Source organism: Cuculus canorus, chromosome 26 (assembly GCF_017976375.1).
Source record: "Cuculus canorus isolate bCucCan1 chromosome 26, bCucCan1.pri, whole genome shotgun sequence".
In the NCBI taxonomy this organism is placed as follows: Eukaryota; Metazoa; Chordata; class Aves; order Cuculiformes; family Cuculidae; genus Cuculus; species Cuculus canorus.
This window is the reverse complement of record NC_071426.1, coordinates 5,673,818-5,694,654: the sequence shown is the minus strand read 5'-3', so window position 1 is coordinate 5,694,654 and position 20,837 is coordinate 5,673,818. Positions and strand designations below refer to the sequence as shown.

At 59.4% G+C, this 20,837-nt stretch overlaps 2 protein-coding genes across 5 annotated transcripts in view; both read left to right on the top strand.

Annotated features, from left to right (window-relative positions):
• The window catches only part of TET3 (tet methylcytosine dioxygenase 3), a 30,302-nt gene extending 18,737 nt beyond the window's left edge, over window positions 1–11,565 (top strand). For all 3 annotated transcript variants that reach the window (XM_054088763.1, XM_054088764.1, XM_054088765.1), the window contains exons 2-10: window positions 797–2,987; window positions 6,482–6,572; window positions 6,902–6,995; window positions 7,352–7,560; window positions 7,680–7,830; window positions 8,320–8,409; window positions 8,530–8,667; window positions 9,018–9,354; window positions 9,831–11,565. In XM_054088763.1, coding sequence (XP_053944738.1) covers window positions 797–2,987; window positions 6,482–6,572; window positions 6,902–6,995; window positions 7,352–7,560; window positions 7,680–7,830; window positions 8,320–8,409; window positions 8,530–8,667; window positions 9,018–9,354; window positions 9,831–11,560 — 5,031 coding nt within the window. In that variant the 3' untranslated portion in view covers window positions 11,561–11,565. The remainder of the gene's footprint in view (window positions 1–796; window positions 2,988–6,481; window positions 6,573–6,901; window positions 6,996–7,351; window positions 7,561–7,679; window positions 7,831–8,319; window positions 8,410–8,529; window positions 8,668–9,017; window positions 9,355–9,830) is intronic.
• A 7,417-nt stretch (window positions 11,566–18,982) lies between these two features.
• BOLA3 (bolA family member 3) lies at window positions 18,983–20,776 on the top strand. Of its 2 annotated transcripts, none has more exons than XM_054088770.1 (4): window positions 18,983–19,071; window positions 19,776–19,899; window positions 20,039–20,127; window positions 20,684–20,776. In XM_054088770.1, the coding sequence occupies exons 1-4, from the start codon at window positions 19,039–19,041 to the stop codon at window positions 20,747–20,749; spliced, it is 312 nt and encodes a 103-aa protein (XP_053944745.1). In that variant the 5' UTR covers window positions 18,983–19,038; the 3' UTR covers window positions 20,750–20,776. The 2 variants fall into 2 exon arrangements, with proteins under 2 accessions (XP_053944745.1, XP_053944744.1); XM_054088769.1 differs by having other exon boundaries at window positions 19,025–19,089.
• The last annotated feature ends 61 nt before the right edge of the window (window positions 20,777–20,837 follow it).

Here is a 20,837-nt window from a genome sequence, read left to right as displayed (position 1 = left end):
AGGGGAGACACAGAGACCCCATCCCTGGGGAAACCCCTTGGAGGGTCTTAAATAGAGCACAAGAGTCCAGGCGCCGGGGTGCCGGGCTCCCTGGGTGCCGCCGCCGTGTGTCGGCGTGGATAGCTTGATGGTTTTGGTCTCCTCTTGGCACATGGGCGGTGTTCTGGACTCCGGGGCTGTAGCTTGGTGTTGCCAGGGGCCCTGGCCAGCCGTGTTGATACAGACACCGGGTTATTCGAGGTGAAAGCATCCTCGCGCCGCCCCTGGCACCAGTGTAGGCAACTCGATGGCTTCGGGCCATGCCGCGGCCCCGGCAAAGGACGCCTGCTCCCGGCCAGGATGTTTGCTTTGGGCATGGATCCAGAAAAAAAAAAAACCCTTTTGTCCCGGTGCTGCTTCCTTCGCCGGCACAAACTGTGTCACTGGAGCAGGGGACGCCCTCCCCGTCCCACCCTGGCACATCTCGCCCTCTGTGGGTGATGGAAATCCCAAACTGTCCTGTGAGCAATTTTGAAAGCGAGTGGTGGGGTGGGGATGTGGGCGGCATGGGGCCGATGCAGCGGAAACCGGGCGCCTTTCCAGCCAAGATGCTCCTTGTGTAGCCGGGCAAAACCCACGTGGCTTTGCCGGCAGGGATCACTTTTTTCCGTGGCTCAACTGTGTCCTCGTCACCTGGGTGAGAAAAAGAGATGGGGAAAGGGGGAATGAAATGAAAAGAGGGAGAAAATAGGGTGAGGGGTGATGGCACACAGGTTGTGGCAGGGAATGCTCACGTCTGTCCTCTCTCTCCTTGCAGAAAGGTTCGGCGGGCGACCCGGTTGATGGACCCAGCAGAAGCCAAATGGAAGAAGGGCCAATTAATTATGTTGAAGAAAGGCGGCTGAATGAGGGCAGCGGGCTCAGCCTGGCGAATGGGGGCCGGGCGGAGGCAGGGGGCACCGCGCTGATGGAGCAGAGCCGCTGGTCGCCAGACCACCCACCCGCCGCCAGTAAAGCCCATTTGGAAGACGTCAGGAACCTGGTGGCCTTCTCAGCGGTGGCCGAAGCCATTTCCTCCTACCGGCTACCGCCCTCGGGTTCACCGTCACTGCTGTACGAGAAGTTTGACTCGGAGATGAGCCGGGGCGGGCTGGATGCAACGGACAGCGTGCCGCGGGGAGAGGACCTGCACGCCCTCAAGGCTGCCCTGGCTTTGGCCAAGCACGGCGTGAAGCCGCCTAACTGTAACTGCGATGGCCCCGAGTGCCCCGACTACCTGGAATGGCTGGAACAGAAGATCAAGACAGCTCTCGGTGAAGAGCCAGCATCACCACGGCCCCGTGCCACTGCCACCAACCCCCCGCCACCCCCCCAGGAAGGTGCTATTGACCCCCAGCCGGTGCCTGAGGCCGTCGAACCGTGCCCGCCCGACGGCCTCCCCTTTTCCCAAAGCGCATTGACCATCGCCAAGGAGAAGAACATCAGCCTGCAGACCGCCATCGCCATTGAGGCCCTGACACAGCTCTCAGCTGCCCTTCCCCAGCCGCCGCCGCCCCCGCCGCCCCCACCGCCCCCCGCCACCCCATTCGGCCCTGGCCTCCTCGCTGCACCGGGGGCCACCTGGCAGCGGGGGGACGAGCCCCGTTATCCACCAGAGCCAGGAGCAGCACCAGAGCCATTCTTCGGGACTGCGCCTCCCCGAGGGGGCTTTGCAGCTGCATGGGGGCTGGAGGCCGAGGGGGCAGCGGGGGCCGGGGACCCCATGGCAGAGCTGGAGCAGCTGCTGGGAAACGCTGACGACTACATCCGAGCAGCTTTCAAAAGACCCGAAGCGACGGCCGGCAAAGCGACTACACCTAAAATGGAGCCCCCTGAACGAACACCCAGCAAGGATGTGCCGGGCAGCCCCCGTTTGCCGCCAGCACCACCGGAGCCCAACCTGCACAAGAAGACGCAGCTGGTCCTGCAGCAGCATCTCCACCACAAGCGCAGTCTCTTCCTGGAGCAGAGCCTGGCAGCAGCACCCCAGGACCGACCGAGCGGCTGGTGGGCTCCCAGCGCCCCGGCCGGGCCTCCCAAGCCCTTCGAAAAGCAGCCCAAAGAGAAGAAGAAGAAAACACCACCTGAAAAGCCCCCTCTGGCCAAACCATTCCGTAAGCAAGTGCAGATCAAGAAAGCGAAGCAGAAGGACTCGCAGCCGCTCTTCCTGCCCCTCTGGCAGATCAGTCTGGAGGGGTTTCGGGCGCCCGCCGAACCTCCAACCGAAGAGATGCAAACCGACCCGCCGCCACCCCAGGCTCTTGCACTACCCCTGCCCGCCGCCCCCCATCCACCGCCGAACGCCCTCGACGGCAGCCCCCCGGTTCCCGACTCTCAGGAAAGGGGTGCCCCCGGCGGGGGCCCCCAAATTCATCCGGTGCCGGTGGGCTCGACCAGCTCAGAGGAAGCACTGGCCGCCCTGCCGCCGGCTGCCCAGACTCCCATTGCGGTGGATGACAAACTGGAAGAGCTCATCCGGCAATTCGAAGCTGAATTTGGGGAGAATTTCAACCTGCAGCCCCCGGAGACAACTGCCCTGCTCGCCCCTGGGGCTGCTGAGCCGCAAGGGGGGGCGACACCAGCCCCGCAAGTGCCCCCCGCCACCGCCGCCACCGCCGCCCCGGCTTCAAGCAGCGTTGCTCCAGCTGCACCCAAAAGCTTTTCATTCTCGCCAGGGAAGGGACCACTTTCGGAGCCTCCCTTCACCGCCCGCTCCCCCAAACAGATCAAAATCGAGTCTTCTGGTGCTATCACCGTGGTGTCAACCACGTGCTTTTACTCTGAAGAAAGCCAAAACCCGGACGCGGATGACGCTGACGGGACACCCACTAAGGACGAGGTGCCGCTGACACCCACCTTGAGCGGCTTCTTGGAGTCCCCACTGAAATACCTGGACACGCCAACCAAAAGCCTCCTGGACACCCCAGCCAAGCGGGCACAAGCGGAGTTCCCCACCTGCGACTGCGTCGGTAAGTGAGCAGCCATGCCGGGGGTTGCCAGGCTGGTGGCCGGTCCCGGCGTTGGCATTTCAGGAGGGGGCTTCCAGGGTGTCAGGATGAATCAACAAGGCCAAATGCCGGGTCCTGCACTTGGGGCACAACAACCCTGTGCAGCTACAGACTGGGGGAAGAGTGGCTGGAGAGCTGCACGGAGGAGAAGGACCTGGGGGTGCTGGTTGACAGCGACTGAACATGAGCCAGCAGTGAGTGTGCCCAGGGGGCCAAGAAGGCCAACGGCATCTTGGCTTGGATCAGAAACGGTGTGACCAGCAGGTCCAGGGAGGGGATTCTCCCTCTGTACTCGGCACTGGTGAGACCGCACCTCGAATCCTGGGTTCAGTTCTGGGCCCCTCACCACAAGAAGGATGTTGAGGCTCTGGAACGTGTCCAGAGAAGAGCAACAAAGCTGGTGAGGGGCTGGAGAATGTCTGACGAGGAGCAGCTGAGAGAGCTGGGGTTGTTTAGCCTGGAGAAGAGGAGGCTGAGGGGAGACCTTATTACTCTCTACAACTACCTGAAAGGAGGTTGTGGAGAGGAGGAAGCTGGGCTCTTCTCCCAAGTGACAGAGGACAGGACAAGAGGGAATGGCCTGAAGCTCCGCCAGGGGAGGTTCAGGTTGGATATCAGAAAAAAATTCTTCACAGAAAGAGTCATTGGGCACTGGCAGAGGCTGCCCAGGAAGGGGGTTGAGTCGCCTTCCCTGGAGGTGTTTAAGGAACGGGTGGATGAAGTGCTGAGGGACATGGTTTAGGGAGTGTTAGGAATGGTTGGACTCAATGATCCAGTGGGTCCTTTCCAACCTGGTGATTCTATGATTCTGTGAATCCAGGTTGCCATCCAGGATGCCATCCAGGCATGAATCCAAGTTGCCAGGATGGCATCCGGATTGCCCTGGCTGAATACCGGAGCAATACTGTGGTGTTGGAAAAGACCTTGCTTCCAGGGGGAATGCGGCGCTCACATGGCAGAGCTCCGATGCTGTGGAACTTTCTTTTACTTTCTCTTCTCCTCTGCTGTTCTTATGGTCAGATGGCAAATGCCAAGTGGCTGCTGCATCACCGCAGGGGTGGCACCAACACCAGCCTGGCTGTGGTGGCGAGGGGAGGAGGAGCAGCAAAACCAAAAGGCCGGTTTTGCTGCCCCATAGAGGGGCCAACAGTTGCCCCAGTGCCAAACCCCACCTAGAACCCAGCTGTCCTGGTTATTCCTGCTGTTTTAAGCCAAATTAGCTGGGTTGGCGTGTGTGCTTGTGCTTATTTGTTGTCAGGGTGCTGGGTTGTTTGGTGGCCAGTCCTGCTGGGATGCATTGAAAAGGCCTTGGAATCTGGGATGTGGGAGGTTTTTTGGTATGTGTTGGCATTTCATAGAATCATGGTATCATTGAGGTTGGAAAAGCCCTCTCAGCTCATCCCGTCCAGCCGTCAGTCCAACCCCACCGTGCCCACTAAACCTTGTCCTCAAGTGCCACGGCCACATGGTTTTTTAACACCACAGGGGTGGAGACGCCACCTCTGCCCTGGGCGGCATCTGCCAGGGCTTCACCACTTTTTTCAGTGAAGAAATTTCTCCCAATAGCCACTCTAAAGCCCCTCAAGGTCTTTCTTGGAGTGAGGGGCCCAGGACTGAACCCAGGGTTCGAGATGTGGCCTCACCAGCACTGAGCACAGGGGGACAATGCCTTCCCTGCTCCTGCTGCCGCCCCATACTGATCCAAGCCAGGTGCTGTGGGCCTTCTTGGCCACTTGGGCCACTGCTGGCTCATGTTCAGCTGTGGTCATCTGGCACCCCTGGGTCCTTTTCCACTGGGCAGCTTTCCAGCCACTGTTCCCCAAGCCTGGAGCGTCGCATGGGGTTGTTGTGGCCCAAGTGCAGGACTTGGCACTTGGCCTTGTTGAACCTCATTATAACTGGCCTCAGCCATGGATCCAGCCTGGATTGTTAAGACTTCTCAGCAAGTGCTAGAGATTTCCCACCCAGTCCCTGTGGTCGAGTTCCATCCGAGTGCTGGGAGCTGGATCTTCCCTTCCCTGAATTTAGACCGTAGGTGCGCTCTCCTGCAGGAGGAGCCGGGTGAGGATTTGGGGCAGCCCTTTGGAGAAAGGAAGCCCCTTACCGCTGGCAGAGGTGGCCTCGGGCCAAGCACAGGCTGCACTGGCGTAGTGGGGCTTACGAGTATTTCTTTAGTGGCTCGTAAATGACTGTGGTAATTAACCCAAACGGCACCGCACAAGGCTTTTCTGCTGCTGCTCCAACTGATCATGGAGTTCCATCCCATGGGAACCGGGAAAGATTTGGGTCACTTTTCCAACGCAGGGCTAGGAGAGGGGAGATTTTCCCTGCTCCTCCCCTGGCTCCATTTTCTGAGGAGAAGTTGGGAGAAAAGCTGTGAAGCAGGAGTGGGGCTGGTGTTTTATGTGCCACGAGGGCTGGACTGGATCCGGCCGCGGCTGCGTGGCCCGCATTGATCTCTGTCTGGGCAGCTGCAGCCCAGCTGAGCCCTGCTTTCTCCTCACCCTGGCGCACGGCCAGCGAGACATGACGGGAATGAGAAACAGGGCGAGCAGAGGGGATGGAAAAGCGGATCAGACCTGGCTAGTGCACTGGATGCATCCATCCTAGCAGTGTTCAAGCATCCCTGTGCACTGGGCTTCGACCGCTGCACCACAGCGGCTGCTGGGAGCATCCTCTGCTTCCTGCGCCTGCACCGCTGTGACCATAAAAACCCTAAGGCTGCTGCTGTGTGGGGTGTGTGGCTGTAGGACAGCAGCCCTGGCATCCTCCCATAGCCCAACATCCTTCTACCGTAGCCCAGTGTCCTTCTTCCATAACCCAGCATCCTTCTACCATAGCCCAGCGTCCTGTAGCCCAGGATTCTTCTCCCGTAGCCTGGCATCCTTCCCCTGTATCCCAGCATCCTTCTCCCACAGGCTGTCATCCTTCTCCCGTAGCCCAGCATCTTTCCCCCATAGCCCAGCATCTTTCCCCCATAGCCCAGGACCCTCTTCCCGTAGCCCAGCATCCTTCCCCCATAGCCCAGGACCCTCCTCCTGTAGCCCAGTATCCTTCCTCCGTAGCCCAGGACCCTATTCCCGTAGCCCAGCATCCTTCCCCCATAGCCCAGGACCCTCTTCCCGTAGCTCAGCATCCTTCCCCCAGAATCCAGGACCCTCCTCCCATAGCCCAGTATCCTTCTTCCATAGTCCAGGACCCTCTTCCCATAGCCCAGCACCCTCTTCCGGTAGAGCAGCATCTCCTCTCCCTGAGGAGAAAATGCCGAGGCTGTTGAACGAAGCCTGACTGCGCTTCCCCTCCCCAATGCTCTTTGGTGGAGACACCGTGAAGAACCCATGGTTCTGGTGCAGAAGAGCCTGTTTTGAGGGAATTTGGGGGTTTGGCATCTTTGGGGACAGCCAGCAGAGGTGCAAACCCCCAAATCTCTCTGTCTTTCCCCCCCACCTTTGCAGAGCAAATTGTGGAGAAGGACGAGGGGCCGTATTACACCCACCTCGGCTCCGGGCCCACCGTGGCGTCCATCAGGGAGCTCATGGAGGAGCGGTAAGGGCTCTCGCCTTCTATCGTCCTGTGCTGGGGGTCCCTGAGGGTGAGGGGTGCTTGTGGGGGCAAGTGAGGGCTTGTGAGGGGGAGTGGGGTACTGTGAGGGTGAGCAGGGGCTTCTGAGGATGAGTGGGGTCTCCTGAGGCGAGTGTGGGCTCATGAAGGGTCATTGAGGGCTTGTGGGGTCCCCTGAGGCGAATGGGGGTTTGTGAGGTATCATTGAGGGTGAATGGGGTCCCCTGAGGTGAGTGTGGGCTCATGAGGGATCATTGAAGACGAGCAGGTTGACTCGTGAACGCGGGGTTGATGGCTGGTGGCGTCCCACGCAGGTATGGCGAGAAAGGCAAAGCCATCCGCATCGAAAAGGTCATCTACACAGGGAAGGAGGGGAAGAGCTCCCGGGGCTGCCCCATCGCCAAGTGGGTGAGTGCCTGCACCTTGGCTCCATTCCCTCTCAGAGCCCTCCCCGAGGTGATGCTCCTGCCCATCCCCTCCTGCCTGGGAGCCAGGATGTCCGTGGTGGCTGCAGCGGGCAGGGGCGGATGCTCCGTCTGTGGCTGGCAAGGAGGAAGCAAGAGTAGTGGCCACCTCTGGGGAAACTCCATGGGGCTTCCCAGTCTCGGCACTCACCGGCCGGCACGGCCTTGCCTGCAGCCCAGCTCATGGGGGAGATCTTCATGGGGCGCTGCAGAAAGCGGCCAGGGCCACTTTTGGGGTCCTCCCCATGCCAGCAGGTGTTTGCCATTGGAATGGTCTGACTTGGTCTCTCCGTTTTCCAGGTAATCCGGAGACACAACCAAGAGGAGAAGCTGCTGTGCCTGGTGCGGCACCGGGCCGGCCACCACTGCCAAAACGCCGTCATCATCATCCTGATCCTGGCGTGGGAGGGCATTCCGCGCACGCTGGGCGACACGCTGTACCAGGAGCTCACCGACACCCTCACCAAGTACGGCAACCCCACCAGCCGCCGCTGCGGCTTGAACGACGAGTAAGTCATACCGGGCCGGTTCAGCGCGACACAAGGGGAAGGGGGTACGGGGATCCCTGTGTTTATGGAGCTCTCATCACCGTGCTGGCAGCTGATGCCCCATCATGTCCTTCCCACAGTCGGACCTGCGCGTGCCAAGGCAAGGATCCCAACACCTGCGGTGCTTCCTTCTCCTTCGGCTGCTCTTGGAGCATGTACTTTAATGGCTGCAAATACGCCCGGAGCAAAACTCCCCGCAAGTTCAGGCTGGTGGGGGACAATCCCAAAGAGGTGGGTGATGTGGGCAGAGCAGGGAACACCAGCAGGGCTGTGGGTTTGGAGCTCCTTCTACCCCCAGCTCCGGGTTTTGCATGGGGGAAGCCCAAAAATAGGATTCCTTGTGGGACTTCTAATGAATTAGGGAAATGGGGGAAAGAAAGCCACCCTGGTGAAAGCATCGGGCAGGCTTGCCTTGGCGTCGCGGAACCAGGGTTTCTGATGTGACAGAAAGGGCCAGTGCAAGGTAGCACGAATGAGGTCTCTCGGGAAAGAGAAGATGCCAGAGGGTTCCTGGGTCGAGCAAGCGACAGCACCACAGCCACTGAGGCTGGAGGCTGAACAGCCAAAGACTCGCTGGGAGTTTAAGCCACGTGCTTTGTGCAGTGATGGACATCGTGAGGAGGGTTGGATGCTGTGCAGCGTCCAGAGGCTCTGGCCCAAGTTGTATCCCTGCTGCCAAAACCCCTGGGTGACCTCTTCCTTCTCTTTTCCTTTTATCAGGAAGAGCTGCTCCGGAAAAGCTTTCAGGACTTGGCCACCGAGGTTGCTCCGCTTTACAAGAGGCTGGCGCCACAAGCCTACCAAAACCAGGTACCGGCCGCCCACATAGGCCCTTCGGAGCACATCAGCCCAGCAGCCGGCAGAAATGGGTGCGGGGTGGCGGTGTGTAGGATATTTCTGGTAACCAGAGCCCTCTCCTCCTTCTGCCAGGTCACCAACGAGGACGTGGCGATAGACTGCCGGCTGGGCTTGAAGGAGGGGAGGCCGTTCTCGGGAGTGACAGCGTGCATGGACTTCTGCGCTCATGCTCACAAAGATCAGCATAACCTCTACAATGGCTGCACGGTGGTAAGCGAGCGACTGGTGGGGCTTTTTGGGATGCTTCCCCACTATTCCGTGGTGCTCCTTTTTGAGCCACTCGGTCCCTGCTGTTCCCGGTTGTCAAAGATGCCTGGATCCAGGGATCAGAGTCTGGTGTCTGCACACCTCAGCCAAAACGGTTCTGGGCTGTAGGAGCTGAAGCCACCCCAGCACAGTGGCTGAGGGGCTGCACGTTTGCTTATGTCCAATCCAAACCCCATTAGAGGTTTCGGAATGCTGCCTGGGGGAAGGCCAGGCTTCGCATTGATGCAGGGAATAAGGAGGAGGTTTTGCCCCTGTCCTGCATCCAGCAGCTGATGGCATTCCTGCTCCCACAGGTCTGCACGCTGACAAAGGAAGACAATCGTGTGGTGGGGAAGATCCCTGAAGATGAGCAACTGCACGTCCTCCCCCTCTACAAGATGTCCAGCACGGATGAGTTTGGCAGCGAGGAGAACCAAAACGCCAAGGTGGGCAGCGGGGCCATCCAGGTGCTCACGTCTTTCCCCCGCGAGGTCCGCAAGCTGCCCGAGCCTGCTAAGTCCTGCCGGCAGAGGCAGCTGGAGGCAAGGAAAGCCGCTGCAGAGAAGAAGAAGCTGCAGAAGGAGAAGCTGATGACGCCAGAGAAGATCAAGCAGGAAGTGCTCGAGCTTCCCACACTCCAGCAAAACGCAGGTAATGGGGCACAATTGAGGCCCTGCTGCCCCTGAGCTGTTTGGGAAGGGTGCGAGGGGACGGGGATGCAGCTGGGGGTTTACTTGGGCTGGTGGTGCTAGATGCTCAATATGTCAGGGTGTGGGGATGGCATTTTTGTGGCTCCTGGGATTTTCCCTGTACTGTGGTGCAGTGGGGAGCTCTCACCACAGCCTGGAGCGTGCGTGTGAATCCGTGTGGACCGCTGCACTCAGCCAGCGAGCACATGATGGTATCATAGTATCACAGTATACTTAGGGTTGGAAGAGACCTTAAAGGTCATCTAGTTCCAACCCCCTTGCCATGGGCAGGGAGATCCCACTAAAACAGGCTGCCCAAGGCCCCATTCAACCTGATCGCTGGAGGGGTTTTGGGTCTGGCCAAGCTTTTGGAGTCTCTGCTCCCACCCAGCAGTGTCCTTGGCCAGCAGGTCACGGGTGTGTGTGCTATGCCCGCAGGTATGGCATTGAAAAGTGGGCTGCCCCCGCAGCCGCTGAAACCTTCCATCAAGGTGGAGCCACAGAGCCATTACAACGCCTTCAAGTACAACGGCAACGCGGTGGTGGAAAGCTATTCGGTGCTGGGCAGCTGCCGGCCCTCCGACCCGTACAGCATGAACAGTGTTTACTCTTACCATTCCTACTATGCACAGCCCAATCTGCCTTCCGTGAACGGGTTTCACTCCAAGTTCGCGCTTCCCTCTTTTGGGTATTACGGCTTTTCCAGCAACCATGTGTTCCCCTCGCAGTTTCTGAATTACGGGGCGCCCGAGAGGAGCGGGAGCAGCTGGGTGAGCAACGGCTACGAGAAGAAGCCTGATGTCCCAATGTTGCAGGAGAACCTCAACCACACCTATGGGAACACCGATTTCCCTGAGCCCATCCCACACAGTGTCCGGAGCAAAAACCATCACCAGCGCACCTACGAGCGGGCTAACCGCTACGCCAGCCAGCAGAAAGCGGCGGCAGTGGCGACAGCCGGGGTGCATAGGACTAGCTCAGGCTCGGAGGAGGTGCCGCCGTTTGCACAGAACTGTTTTGGCAGCCGGCCCATCAAGCAGGAGCCCCCAGACCCTCCGCCTGCCATCGAGCCCCTTCCCAGCGTGGTGGCCATGCCGAGCACCGGCTTAGCCCTGCCGGCTGTGCCAGTGTGCGGTGCGGGGCTGGAGCAGCAGTGGAACCCCTTCAAAGTGTCCCGGGGCACCTCTTCCCCTGAGAGGACTAGCACGGCGGAGGGCTCGTGGAGCAGCCTGGCGCCAGGCTCGGGTGGGCGGGAGAAGCTGAGCACCTTCGATGTTGCAGCACGCTTGCCAGTACCAGAGAAGCAGTGGCCCAACGCCTTGGCAGGAGAGGCAGCAGCACGTGGCACGGGTTTGCTGCCGAAACCATGGAGCCCCTGCAAGCTGGGGGAGGCGGCGCTGCCTGGCACGGGCACCCCGAGCCTGCTGGGGCCACTGGGGATCAGCTCGGCCCTGCCGGGGTTGCCCAGCTTCCCGGAGGAGCCGTGGGGCCCGGTGAAGTCAGAGGAGAGGAGGACACCGGCGCCCAGCCCGGGGCTGCTGGAGAAGCCATGGGAGGCAGCGGTGGGTGAGAAGGGAGCGGTGGGGCCTCGCCGGGAGAAGCTGTGGGACCCCTTCGGCCTGGAGGAGGATTTGCCGGAGAAGGCGGTAAAGGAGGAGGAGGAAGAGGAGGAGGAAGAAGAAGAAGAGGAGGAAGAGTGGTCAGACAGCGAGCACAACTTCCTAGATGAGAACATCGGTGGGGTGGCTGTGGCACCCGCCCATGGCTCCATCCTCATCGAGTGCGCCCGCCGCGAGCTCCATGCCACCACCCCGCTGAAGAAGCCCAACCGCTGCCACCCCACCCGCATCTCCCTGGTCTTCTACCAACACAAGAACTTGAACCAGCCCAACCACGGCCTGGCGCTGTGGGAGGCCAAGATGAAGCAGTTGGCGGAGCGGGCTCGAGCCCGGCAAGAGGAGGCGGCACGCCTGGGTCTCCCACCGGACACCAAAGCCTTCGCCAAGAAACGCAAGTGGGGTGGCACCTTGGCAACCGAGGCGCCCAGCAAGGAGAGGAGGGACGCGGTCCCCACGCGACAGGCGGTGGCCATCCCCACCAACTCTGCCATCACTGTGTCCTCCTACGCCTACACCAAGGTGACGGGCCCCTACAGCCGCTGGATCTGAGACAGAGGCAACCGCCGCGGCCCCATCTTACCTCAACCCTCAACAGCGCCGGAGCCCGGCGTTGTTTCGTGGTGCTTTCTCCCCGGGCATGGGGGAGAAGATTAAAAAAATAAATAGACAAAAAGGAAGCAAACCACAACAAGAGAAAACCCAACCCACGGAAAGCGAACCCAACACACACGCTCAGAAACAGCGGAGCCGGCGCGGGCACACCCCGTCGGAGAGGAGTTGGCGAACAAAGCAAAACTTGATGAAAAAAGAAAAAGAGGAACGCTGCTGTTTGGTGCTTTTCGGTAATCTCATGTTTGTATCTCCGCATGTTTTTAATCCAGCCTGGTGCATCGCGCAAACAGAGGACGAAGTTTATAGCGTCCTTTTGCAAAGGAGAGGTTTGTAATTCCACTTAAAAATATCTATTTATTGGATTTTATTTTATTTTATTTTTTACTCTAATGACAACGATGAAGCTGATCTTCAAAAAAGAAGCCAATGTTGAAAAAAATAAAGCTTACACAAATAAAAACCAACCTGAACATCAAACCAGCTAAAAGGCAAGAGGTGACTCCCTCCCGCTCCGATGCCTGGTGGCTGGTGGGATCGTGTGCTTCACCGTCAGTCGGACATGCTGAACGTCCAATTATTTTTATTCCCAAGGACCTAAAAATACCTATTTTGCAACTCGAGGAGCCTTTTCTTACAGCGACGGGAGACCCGCTTGCGAGCGAGATATCCCAGGACAGCACGTCTTTGCTTGGCTCCTCACCGCTGATGGGATCGGCTCCACCGGGGTGGAGCGAGCCGGCGTCTTTCCTGGCGCCGGAGACCTCAGGACACGTCCAGGCTGGGGACCGCCGCTGTCAGGGTGCTGCGCTCAGGCACAGACCTGGGGGCTCCTTTGCCAGTGGCCGTGGGGAGAGCGACAGTGGCGGCATCTCTAAAGAAGCCGACAGGACAAAAACAGAAAGAAAAAAAATACAAAAACAGGAAAAAAACAGAACCCAACCCCAAACTGTGAATAGCTAGTGTTGCTCTGTACATCACTGTTGCTAAAGTCTGGTGCTTTCCGTCTCCGAGGGACTTTCTCCATGCGATCGGCTCTGGGAAGAGCGAACCCCAAGACTTGGCTGGCCAAAACCCCACGGGCCTGCCTTCCCTGCCGGTGTCGGCGAGCTGGGGTGGCCGCCAGCGCCGCAGGGACTCGGTGCTTTTTCTCTCCCCGGGTGCCATCCTTCCTTCCTACGGATCACCGTTCTTCCCACCAAAACCCCAACACAGAACCCAGCGACGATGACAACAACCGCGTGGTGCTTTTCTAACAATCTCAGTTGAGACTTTCCGCCCGTCCCTGATGCCGAAGCCATGCCGGGACGGACAGATGGACGGGCGAGCTCCCCCACGGCTCGCCGGGAGGGCGGCGAGGCCGGATCCAGGTGCCCGTGTCCCCGGGGTGGTTGCTTTCGCACTTTCAGGTGCCTTTTGGAGAGCCAGCGAGCCAGAGCCGACACCGTCACCGTGCAGAAATCACCTTGTGTTTACTGTCACCCTCCTTCCCTGCGCACTGGCACGGATCAGCAGGATCTGGGTAAAACAGCTTGAACATTTCTGTGCTCTGATTTTAAACCTGTAAATAGGGAAAGAATTTTTTTAAAAGCACTTTCACCTAGATTTAAAAATGAAAGCGAAACTTCAATTCCCTTCTTTCTTCTCTCCCCCCCAGCAACTCGAGAGCAGTATGTTTTAAGCAAGATGAGCGGGGGAGAACTGTAAATACTGGCAGAATATTTAACATGCTTTGTCCCTCCTTCGTAATTAATTTTTTTTAACCGTAATCTGTAAAGTCGCGTATATTCGACAAGGAAACTCAACGAGCTATTACCGCTTTTCTTATAATACCCAATAGCATATCAGGATTGGAAGAGTCAATGGCAAGTCAGATGTTAGGGATGTCGGCGGGCGATGCCGGTTCCAGCGCGAGGACCCGACGTGTTGATGTGGTTCGGTGGCCAAAAAGGGGAGCCGGCTGCTCCCCGTGTTCGGCGGGGCCGGATTCGGGTGCCGGCCCCGGTTGGCATCACCGGGGATCTGCTCCGGTGGCGGTGGCAGGGGTGCCTCGTGAGTGTCGCCTGCATGGCCTTGGAGCCAGGAGGAAAAGGGGTGCGTTCGGAGAAGGCGAGAGTCCGTGTAACCTGTCTAAGTCCTGCTTCCTCGGAGGTTTTATTTTGGTGCAGGGAGAGGGTCCAGTCCGGCACGGCGTTGGCTTCGGCGGGTTCAGCCCGGGTGAGTGGGGAGCTGCCGGCGCTGTGAGTCGGGGAGCGAGAACTGCTGCAGTCTCATGTTTGTACACTACATAACGTCTAACCTACCTCAAATCTCAGTCATGGAAAATCAGCACGCTTCAAACTTCTTCTACGGAAACTAGGAATCTATGCACAGCTCTTTTCCCCTTGCTGCTCAGAGGCTGTTTGTCAAGCAAAATCTTTTCCTTTTACCCATCCCAGTGGCCGCGCTCCTCCCGCTGGTGCCGGAGTCAAGGCGGTCGTGGCGTTAAGCGGGGATTGTTTTTAATCGCTTTGAGGTGGCACAGGGACCTGACTCGGCAGCGGGTCGTGGCCACAGTGGTGCTAGAACAACGCCTGCGGTCGGGTCGCCAGGTAGAGCTCGGCGTGGGGAGCCCCGACGGGGTCCTTCCGCCCCGCTTCGGTTATTCTGGCCGTGATGCTTCGCCTCGGGAGGGGAACAGGGGACACGTTTCGGGGTCCCCCCTCCCAATCTCGATGCTCTTGGGATGAGGCACAGGAAGGAGAAGGAAACCAGAATCCCTGAGGTGCCTCAATTGCTGATTTTTCCTTTTAATACTGGAGTATGCTTTGTGGGCTCTTTAAGGCATTTTTTTATTAAATGAAACCTTCTAATACAAACGGTGCTATGGTGTTTTAACAAACTCTATCACGCTTCTGCCTGATTCCATCTCGCTGAGGTGCTACCAATGTATATAGGAAACTCGGGAACCAAGGAGAAAAATTAAGCGATGTTGTTGAGAAGGAAGTTTACTTTGCTGGAGCGACAGCTTGAAGCGTGCCGGGAGCCAGTTGGGTTTATGCAAGCTGTAATCGGTGCTGTGTCGGAGGTGTCATAGAATCATGGAATGGTTTGGGTTGGAAGGGACCTTAAAGATCATCCAGTTCCACCCCCTGCCACGGGCAGGAACACCTCCCACTGGACCAGGCTGCTCAAGGCCCATCCAACCTGGCCTTGAACACCTCCGAGGAGGTGTTGTGCCAACCAGGCTCGCAGCAGAGCTGTTCCCCTCTGGTGCGGGGCTGGGGTGCTGGCGGGAAAGTCGGGTGTGAATGTGGTGCCTGGGCGAGGTGCTCAGCTGCAGAGCTCAGCCACACGTCGTGGATGTGGTGCTTGGACAGGGTGCGTGGACGCAGTGCTCAGCCGGGGGGTTGTGAAGATGGTGCCTGACCGTGGTGCTTGGGAATGGTGCATGGAGTTGGTGCTTTGCCATGGTGTGTGGACGTGGTGCTCGGGCACGGTGCTCAGCCACACCTCATGGGCATGGTTCTGGGGCACAACATTTGCGTATGGTGTGTGGACATGGTGCTCGGGCACGGTGCTCGGTCACACATCATGGATGTGGTGCTCGGATGCGGTCTGCGGACACAGCGCTCGGCCAGGGTGTGTGAACATGGTGCTTGACCATGGTGTATGGACTTGGTGCTTGGGCACGGTGCTCAGCCGCACATCATGGACGTGGTGCTTAGGGCACGGCCTTTGGATATGGTGCGTGGATATGGTGCTTGAGCGCAGTGCTCAGCCACACATCATGGACGTGGTGCTCAGATATGGTCCGTGGACACAGTGCTTGGCCAGGGTGCGTGAACGTGGTGTTTGGGCACGACGCTCAGACGTGCATCATGGACGTGGTGCTCGAGGATGGTGCTCGAGCATGGTGCTTGGACGTGGTGCATGGACTTGGTGCTCAGCCACGGTGTGTGGACATGGTGCTTGGCCACGGTGCTCAACTGCGGTGCTTGGACGTGGTGCATGGACTTGGTGCTCAGCCACGATGTGTGAACATGGTGCTTGGCCACGGTGCTCAACTGCGGTGCTCAGACACAGTGCGTGGACTTGGTGCTCAGGCACAGTGCTCGACCATGCGCTGTGGACATGGGGTGTGGACACAGTGCTCAGCCGCGGTGCTCAGACGTGGGGTGTGGACATGGTGCTCAGCTACAACGCATGAACATGGTGCTCGGCCACAATGCTTCGTCTCGGTCTGTGGACAATGCGCTCAGCCAGAGTGTGTGAACGTGGTGCCTGGATGTGGTGCTCAGACACAGTGTGTGGACACAGGGCATGGACACGGTGTTTGGGCAGGGTGCTCAGCGTGGTGCTTGGGGGTTTGAGTGGGCGCGGTGCTTGGGCATGGACACGGTGCTCCAGCACCGCACACAGCTGTGGTGCATGGAGCTGGCGCTCGGACACGGTGCCTGGGCGTACTCTGCCGATACGGTGCTGGAGCATGCATGGACACGGTGCTGGGGCACGGTGCTTGTCCACCACACATGGAGACAGTGCTGGGGCACGGTGCTTGTCCACCACGCAGGGACATGGTGCTGGGGCACGGTGCTTGTCCACCACGCATGGACATGGTGCTGGGGCACGGTGCTCGTCCACCACGCATGGATACGGTGCTGGAGCACAGTGCTTGTCCACCACGCATGGAGACAGTGCTCACCCACCACATGTGGACGAGATGCTGGGTCTCCACGCACCAATGCAGTGCTGGAGCATGATGCTCACGCACCACACATGGAGACGGTGCTGGGGCACGGTGCTCACCCACCACATCTGGGCGAGATGCTGGGTCTCCACGCACCGATGTGGTGCTGGAACACGGTGCTGGTGCACCATGCACAGCCGGTGGTGCTTGGGCACCATGCGCGGTGCTTGGCCACGGTACGGTGCGGTGCCGGCGCGCGGTGCCCACCAGGGCTGCCCTCCCAGCACCGCGCTCAGCACCGTCCCTGGCACCGCGCTAAGTGCTTGGTGCTCCATTCGGCACCGCACTCAGCACCAATCTGGGCACCGCGCTCAGCACCGTCCTGAACACCACCCTCTGCACCGCGCTCAGCACCGCTGCCCAGCTCCCTCCCCGCTCCCGCCCGTCTCTTTCTTTCCCCCGTCCCCCCTTTTTTCCGCGTCGGGGTTTCTTGGTGCTATCCCCCCGCTCCCGCACCCCCAAATACCTCATCCCTCCCCGGACCCGGGGCGAAGCTTTCCAGAATCAGGGATCCTTGCGCAGCAGCGTCGCTTCCTTCGGTTGAGATTTGCGTTGCCCCCCCTTTTTCCCTTCCCGCCTGGGGTTTTCCCTTCTTTCTCCCATCAGGGATCGCAGCCGGAATCTCGGCCTCGCTTTTATTCCAGAAGCAATTTTGGGGGTTTATTTTTTGGCTGATGGGATTTGACGCCGCGGTGCGAAAAATAAAAAAAAATAAAAAAAATCCTTCAAAAATAGGAAACAATTCAAATTTCCCAACCCAAGCGCCGTTTTCTTGGCAGATTCGGGAATTTCAGGAGGCGGGAAGTCGCTTTTTTGGCATTTTCGTTGTGGGGTTTGCGGGCTGGCGAGGAGGGCGGTGGGCACGGCAGGCGAGGGGGCACCGCGGGGCGTCCCGTACAAACTCACACTTGAAGATTTCTTGGTCGGCTCGGGACTGGGGTTACTTGAAATGAAGTTTTTTTTTTTCCGGGGCGGATCGAGGACCGGTAGATTTTTTTCCCATGTCTCAAGGCAATAGGATTAACGTGTATGAAACTGTAGATACTCTAGGACAGTAAATTTATGCTGATAATTTTATTTTGTATAATTTTCCCTTTTTCTTTGCCCCACTCTGTGTTTTTTTCCCCCCCAACACCCGGTTCGGTTTCCCTTCCCCTCTGTGTTTTTTGGTAAATTTATTTTTTAGGATGCCTAAAAATTGCAAGGTTGGATCCTCCCCCTTCTCCCCTCCCCGGTTTTGGTTTTGTTCTTTGTTTTGTTGTTGTTTTTTTAATTTGTATTTTATTCTGAGTTCGCGGCCTCTGTTATTCCCGATCTCTTTAAAATATTGTGGGTGTTTTAATAAATTTTATATTTATTTTTTGCACTCAACACACGGCCCTGGCTCTTCCTGGGGGGGACGGGATGGGATCTGGGGTGGGAATGAGGGGGGTCAGGATTGGGTTTTAGGGGTGGGAATGGGGTGGGGGTGGGTGGGATGGGGGTGTGGGATCATGATGGAACCTGGAGGTGGGAATGAGGGTTGGGATGGGGAACCGGGGTGGGAATGGGGGAGGGTCAGGATGGAGTTTTAGGGGTGGGGATGGGAGTGTCCTGATGAAGCCTGGGGGTGGGAGTGGGGGGTTGGGATAGGATCTTAGGGGTAGGAATGGGGGGGTCAGGATGGAGCCGCAGTTGAGAATGGAGGGGGGGGAGAGTTGGATGGGGCTCTGGGGTGGGAATTTGGGGTCGGGATGGGGTGGGAGAATGGGGACATCAGGATGGATGCTGAGCTGGGAATGGAGAGTCGGGATGGGGTCTTGGGGTGAGGATTGTTGGTCAGGATGGGCCCTGGGGGCGGGAATTGGGGCGTCAGGATGGGGTCTGGGCTGGGAATGGGAGGGATGGGGGGTTTGGGATGGGGTCTGGGTTTGGAATGGGGAGGGTTGGGATGGGCCCTTGGGACGGGAATGGGATGGGAATGGGAGATAAGGATGGGGCCGTGGAGGTGAGAATTGGTGGTCCGAATGGGGTCTGAATTGGGAACAGGGAGTCAGGATGAGGGATGGAGTGGGAATTGAGAGTCGGGATGGGGTCTGGGGTAGGAATGTGGGGTTGAGATGGGGTCTGGATTGGGAATGGGGGGTCAGGATGGGGTCAGGGTTGGGAATTAAAGGTCGGGATCAGGGATGGAGTGAGAATGAGAGATTGGGATGGGCCCTAGGGGTGGGAATGCAGGGTCGGGATGGGAGATGGAGTGGGAATGGCAGGGAGGGCGGGATGGGGTCTGGGTTGGAAATGGGGAGGGTGCGGGATGGATTGGGAATGGGGAGGGTGCGGGATGGGGTCTGGGTTGGAAATGGCAGGTAGGGATGGGATTCTAGGGGTGGGATGGAGGGGTCACTACGGAGCCTGGGTACGGGGGTTCGGGATGGGGTCTGGGGGTGGGAATGGGGGGTCGGGATGAGGTCTGGGTTGGGAAGGGAGGAGTCGGGATGGGGTCTTAGAGATGGGCATGGGAAGGGGTAGGAATGGGGCTCTCGGGGTGGGGCGGGAGGGTCAGGATGGAGCCCGGGGGTGGGGCTGGGCCGGGCTGTGGCTGCGGGCTCCCCTCCGCCCGGCAGGGGGCGCTGTGGCTGCCCCGGCCCCGCCCCTCGGCGCGCGGAGACGCCGGAGCGGCCCAGTGACGTCATCGGAGCGCGCCGCCGGGATGGCCGCGGCGGGGCTGCTGGGCCGGGGACCGGTGCGAGACCTGCTGCCTGTCCGTCTGTCCTTGCGTCCGCCTGTCCTTGCCTGTCTGTCCTTGCCCGGGTGTCCCTGTCCGCGTGCCCGTGTGTCTGCCTGGCCCTGTGTCCCTGTCCGTTCGTCTGTCTCTCCCTGTGTCCGCCCGTTCGTGTCCGCGTGTCCCTGTCGGTTTCTCTCTGTCCATGTGTCCGCATCTCCATTTGTCCCTGTCTGCGTGTCCCTGACTATGTCCGTGTGTCCCTGTCCGTGTATCCCTGTCGCGGTGCCCCATCTCAGACCCCCCCGCTGAGCCCCCAGCGCCCGAGCAGTGCTCTGTGCCCCCCCGGTGCCCCCATTTCCCATCCCCGTGGCCCCATCCCAGCCCCGAGAAGTGCTCTGTGCCCCCCCCCCGCTCCCCCATTTCCCGTCCCCGTGGCCCCATCCCAGCCCCGAGCAGTGCTCTGTGCCCCCCCCCGCTCCCCCATTTCCCGTCCCCGTGGCCCCATCCCAGCCCCCAGCAGTGCTCTGTGCCCCCCCGGCGCCCCCATTTCCCGTCCCCGTGGCCCCATCCCAGCTCCGAGCAGTGCTCTGTGCCCCTCCGGTCCTGGTCCCCTCTCCCCCATGAGAGGATGGTGCCCACTCCGGTGCCAGTGGCCCTGTCCCATCCCATGAGTGGGGGGGCTGTGTACCCTTGTTTTCTCAGGGCTGTTTTTGCGCTCCCAGCTCTTCCTGCGGTGCAGCTCCTGGCGAAGCTTCACCTCACAGACAGACGGGGAGGCGCGAGTGACGCAGGTCCTGCGGGAGAAATTCCCCCGCGCTTCTGCCATCAAAGTCGTGGATATTTCAGGTATGGAAAAAGCTCCTTGCTGCTCTCCCTCCCCATTCTCAAGCTGGTTTTGTCCCCAGCCCTCCTCACTGTGGGGACACCGGAACGAGCAGGACCCTTGCCATTGCTCAGGACTTTGCTGCTGCCTTTCTATTCCCAGGGGGCTGCGGTGCCATGTACGAGATCCACATCGAGTCGGAGGAGTTCAGGGACAAGCGGCCACTGCAGCAGCACCGTATGGTGAACCAGGTGCGAATGGCGGGAGCGGGAGCAGGCAGGTGTGAACAGTGCTTACATCTGGGTGCTCTGTGTGTGTGTGTGCATAGCACTCACAGCCTTATTCTGTGTGTCTGTGTGCGTGCACAGCGCTCATAGCCTGTGTGTGTGTGTGCGCATGCACAGCGCTCACAGCCTCTGTGTGTGTGTGTGTGCACAGTGCTCACAGCCTGGCTGTGTGTGTGTGTGTGTGTGTGTGTGCGCACAGTGCTTACAGCCTGGCTCTGTGTGTGCGTATGTGTGCACAGCCCTTCCAGCTGGGCTCTGTGTGTGTGTGTGTGTGTGTGCACAGCCCGGCGGGGTGGGGGGGGGTTTGTGTGTGTGTACAGCACACAGAGCTGGGCTCTGTGTATGTGTGCACAGCCCTTACAGCTGGGCTCTGTGTGTGTGCACGCACAATGCTCACAGTTGGGCTCTGTGTGTCTGTGCACACGCACAGTGCTCAGAGCATGGAGAGCTGTGCTCGTGTGTGTGTCTGCGTGTGTCTCTGTGCCCCTGCCTTGCTCTCACGCTGCGCTCTCTGTCGCAGGCGCTCAGCGAGGAGATCAGGACCATGCACGGGCTGCGCATCTTCACCTCCACCCCCAAGCCCTGACGCTCAATAAAGCTGCTCCCACCCGCGCTCCCGGGCTCGCTGTCACTGAGGGGGCCGGGGGGGCTGCCCCCGTTCAGGCGCCTCTGTG